Here is a 3,823-nt window from a genome sequence, read left to right as displayed (position 1 = left end):
CCCCCCTTTTCCAACTAACACCATCACACATCACACCCCACAATCCACCCCTTCCCCCCAAACCTGCTGACATCAACTCATTCGCTTCCGTAGTTTGACTGCTCTGCATACACGCGTGGCGGGCGGGCTGCCTAGTCACTCGAGCTGTATTGGCGCTATAGTCATAGAAGCGATAGGCGAACATACAGACAGCATCAATGCGCCCTTGCCAAATGAGTTAGGGAGGCCTGTTGCAGTACCAGGAGCGCCCGCCGCGCCCGCAGGGCGTACTCGTAGCGGTCGCCCTTGCCGTGCGGCCGGCGGCCCCGCGCGGCCCGCCGCTGCCGCAGCATCTTGCTGCACTCCTCGAAGGCGTCCAGCCCGGCGGCGTCCCCGGCACCCGCCCTCGTGGCCAGGCTGAAGTGGACGATGTCGCAAAGATGCTGGTGCCTGGTGCGAACCGATGTGACGTTCCAGTTAAACATACAGTTAAACGTTCTTGCTCAGTAAATTCACCCATGTCCATCACAATCCTAAAACATACAAACTGTTTCCTGTGTAGGGACACGGCTTCTTCAAGAACGCCATTTCTCGCTCGTACTCCACCTTACTTTCCCCTGCCTTCATTACATCACCAATAACCTCCATACTGCAAAATATTGCAATGAAATATCTCACACTGGGGATGTGAAGATCCGTGTGTTACAGGTGCTCTTCCATAAACAAACTAGCCCGACCCGTCTCTATGCCTGCTAGAAACGTGTCAAAGTAACAAAAGTAACAGAAACAAACGGTAACACTACAAACATTTAGACCAACTTCTGGACACTTTTAAATGCAAGAATATCAAAAGTGCGTCCCTCTATTTGTGACTGGACGTTTTTCCGGCAGTTCACGTAAAGTCATTCTTATTCGTCCAACTTTATGCTAAGAACATGCTTCTTTAAAGCTGCTGATGGTCGAATCGCTCCGTCCACCGCAGCCATTCGAATGTTGGCGCTACTCCCCGTGTGCCACCACAGCCTGAGCTGAGCCGTGTACGTGGCGCCATCTCTCGGCTTCTCTTAGAACGTCGTGCGCCGCCGTTCTGGCCTGGCTTTATTGCTGACACACCTATTGGCACTCATCTTTTGCATTGTGGATGCTGATGGGGTGGGAGTTTGACAGAAAATATATGTGCAACTGTTGATTGACAACCTTCAACTGCGTTCGTAATAACGGCACGATAGTTCTGTCAGCGACCATGTGCATAGTTGATTAAATAATTCTGTGTATTATCAGCGGAGAAGGTTTTTGTAGTTTGTATTATCGCACTCCTTTTTCCCCTTTTTCCCTTCGCTTGTTCGCGGCGTTGTGTATTTAACCATAACCTAGCCAAACTCTGAAGAAATTGCGAGTAAAGTGTTAAATTAATTCATATTCCACTGTCAAACCTCTCATATTTATTGGCTTTGTATCTTACCATCACAATTTTAAACCTCGAATTATGGCTGGTATGTATGATTTCTAACATTTACTTTTCATTTTCGTTTAATTAGACTGAAAATCTTTATTATCAGTGCACCCCAGAGAGAGATTAATATCTTGGGTTAATTCTAAGTAATTACTGTTTCAGCAATTGATCCGGTACTTTCTCGAGGGGTCAAGCTTCTGCTCAGTAATGATCCTGATGCTGCCGAGCAGCTGAGGTCAATGCTTGCTGATGCACTTTGCAACAAGTATGGAGCAGGAGTAAAGTTGCCTCCGAAGGTGAGACCTAATGTTTTGATACTATACTTAACGTATTATCTAGTGCTCCTTCTATTTCGACAAAGAGTTTGTGGAGATCTTAAAAGAATTACACTTGTTCTCCGTCTTGAAGGTTGCCATTGAGGAACCATCAACAGACAAAAAGCTCTTTGACTCAGCCTTAAAGCTGAATTCACCATCACCACCAGCTGCTGCCATATCTGATGAATCTAGTGGCTCAGCTTCTGCAGATCTTGATGATAGCTTTTCAATGAATTTCACTGAGCTATCTTGTGTGGTGTGTGGGTAAGTAATCAACTTAAAATGTGCTGAAATTTCAAACGTTGTCTGGGATGTTTTAACATGTGTCTTAAATTTTCAGCCAGTTCAATGTTGGAGTTCGCAATCAACTCATGGAGTGCAGTTCCTGTCAACAATTGTACCATCAAGATTGCCACAGTCCACCTGTCAAAGAATTATCAAGTTCTCCATGGGATTGTGCTGAGTGTTTAAAGAAAAAACAGGTATTATTCCAAGTTCATTGTTTGATCTCATCACCACCAACTAATTTAATCATCAGAGCATCTTACTAGAAAATTTAAAGGCTTCAATAGCAGGGTGGTGTCATTTGTAATGAAAGGAAAGGCATAAACTTAATTGTGTTTTGGCATATTCTCATTTTCCCAGATGTTATTTTCAATTTTTCTTAGCATTGAAATCCCAAAGGAATGTAGTGCTTGTGGTTGTCTAACTGCTGCCACTCGCTCAATAATTTCCTGATATGAAACTAACTATTGTTATTTAATTTCTTTTTAGCCGAAAGAAGTAAAAAAAGAAATCACCTCACCTGTATCCGGAGGGAAACCTGCATCATTTGCCAGTCTTGGTGGCAGTTCAAATGGTGCGTATAAAGAGTTCACAGCTGCTAGCACCATGATGTATTCCAATTCTATCCAGTTTATTATCTTAGTTAAATTTATTATTCCAAAAATCATTTTTTACAAAATACCATAGATTTCCTCTTAGTAAATAAGGAAATAAGTTATTATGTTGTTTTTATTGTCTACAGTAACAACTCATGTTTTGTACATATACTTTAAAATGAAGTGTGCATCAATTTTATGAATAACTTGCATCTCCCTGGTTACAGGATCGTCTCATAAAAGCAAGTCAAGTTCCAGCTCCAGTTCTCACAAGTCTTCGAAATCCTCAAGTAGTCATAGCAGCCATAGTAGTAGTAGTAGTAGCAGCAGTAGCAAACGGCATTCCACCTCTTCCTCTTCATCCTCCCACAAGTCATCAAGCCATCATAAAAGTAGCAGCAGCAGACATTCTAAGTAAACAGGTATGATACTTGAATGTGCAACTGACTTTTAATCTAATTTCACAAGCTTTCATGTCATTGTAATGAATGAGTATAACTTGCAAATCTAGGTTGTTGACAGTTTTTGTATTTTAGAACTGATTTGTGGTTTTCATGATACATAAGGTTTTGAATTTTTCGTCTTGTGGAAGTAAAAATATTACTGGCACTTCTAATATACCACATACTAAATATGGATGATTGGTATTGAATTATCAGAAAAATGTTAGCGTAAACTACATGTAATTTATATTTGTTGCAGGCTCTGGACATGTACATAAATGAAGAGAATGTGTCAAAAGTATAATTTTTGTGCATTCTGATTCTCCGGTATTTGACAATGGCCTTAAGTGGTTTGGAAACATTGGGAAACATAACTCTAAGGATCTATTTATTGAAGTGGTAATTAAATTATTTTTTTCTACTCTTTGTGTCATTTTTTAGGTACCTTTTCTGTACCTTTTCTGTATACTTTCGTGTACCGTGTATCCCCTTTCTGTATTCGATATTTAAATTAATACCAATGTTGTTTGCGACACAACTGAATTGGCTCATTTATTTCCATCCCGGCGGTGCGCTTGCACGACCTGGCTCGTCCCCTGCAGTCCTCATGCCAACGCGGCGACGACTGTTTCGAAATAATGACGCTCTAGCTAGCAGCTGCAGCAGCGAGAGCCGCGGCAAGAGCGTGGGCTGAAGTTCAGCAAGGCTGCCTCCTCCTACTGCCTACTGCCCCTAGAGGAGGAGGAGGAG

The 3,823-nt window shown here is 42.2% G+C and overlaps 1 protein-coding gene across 1 annotated transcript; it reads left to right on the top strand.

The window, feature by feature from the left end:
* The first annotated feature begins 1,092 nt into the window (after nt 1–1,092).
* On the top strand, nt 1,093–3,616 carry LOC113210317 (integrator complex subunit 12-like). Its single transcript, XM_026428265.2, has 7 exons — nt 1,093–1,472; nt 1,595–1,728; nt 1,841–2,013; nt 2,090–2,231; nt 2,524–2,608; nt 2,858–3,052; nt 3,333–3,616. Exons 1-6 carry the CDS (start codon nt 1,466–1,468, stop codon nt 3,046–3,048), a joined length of 732 nt encoding a protein of 243 aa, XP_026284050.1. The 5' UTR covers nt 1,093–1,465; the 3' UTR covers nt 3,049–3,052; nt 3,333–3,616.
* The last annotated feature ends 207 nt before the right edge of the window (nt 3,617–3,823 follow it).

The sequence above is a fragment of the Frankliniella occidentalis genome, unplaced genomic scaffold, assembly GCF_000697945.3.
Source record: "Frankliniella occidentalis isolate FOCC.00 unplaced genomic scaffold, Focc_3.1 Scaffold18, whole genome shotgun sequence".
Classification (NCBI taxonomy): domain Eukaryota; kingdom Metazoa; phylum Arthropoda; class Insecta; order Thysanoptera; family Thripidae; genus Frankliniella; species Frankliniella occidentalis.
Note: the sequence above shows the minus strand (reverse complement) of the source record. Positions and strands in the feature narration are given on the sequence as shown.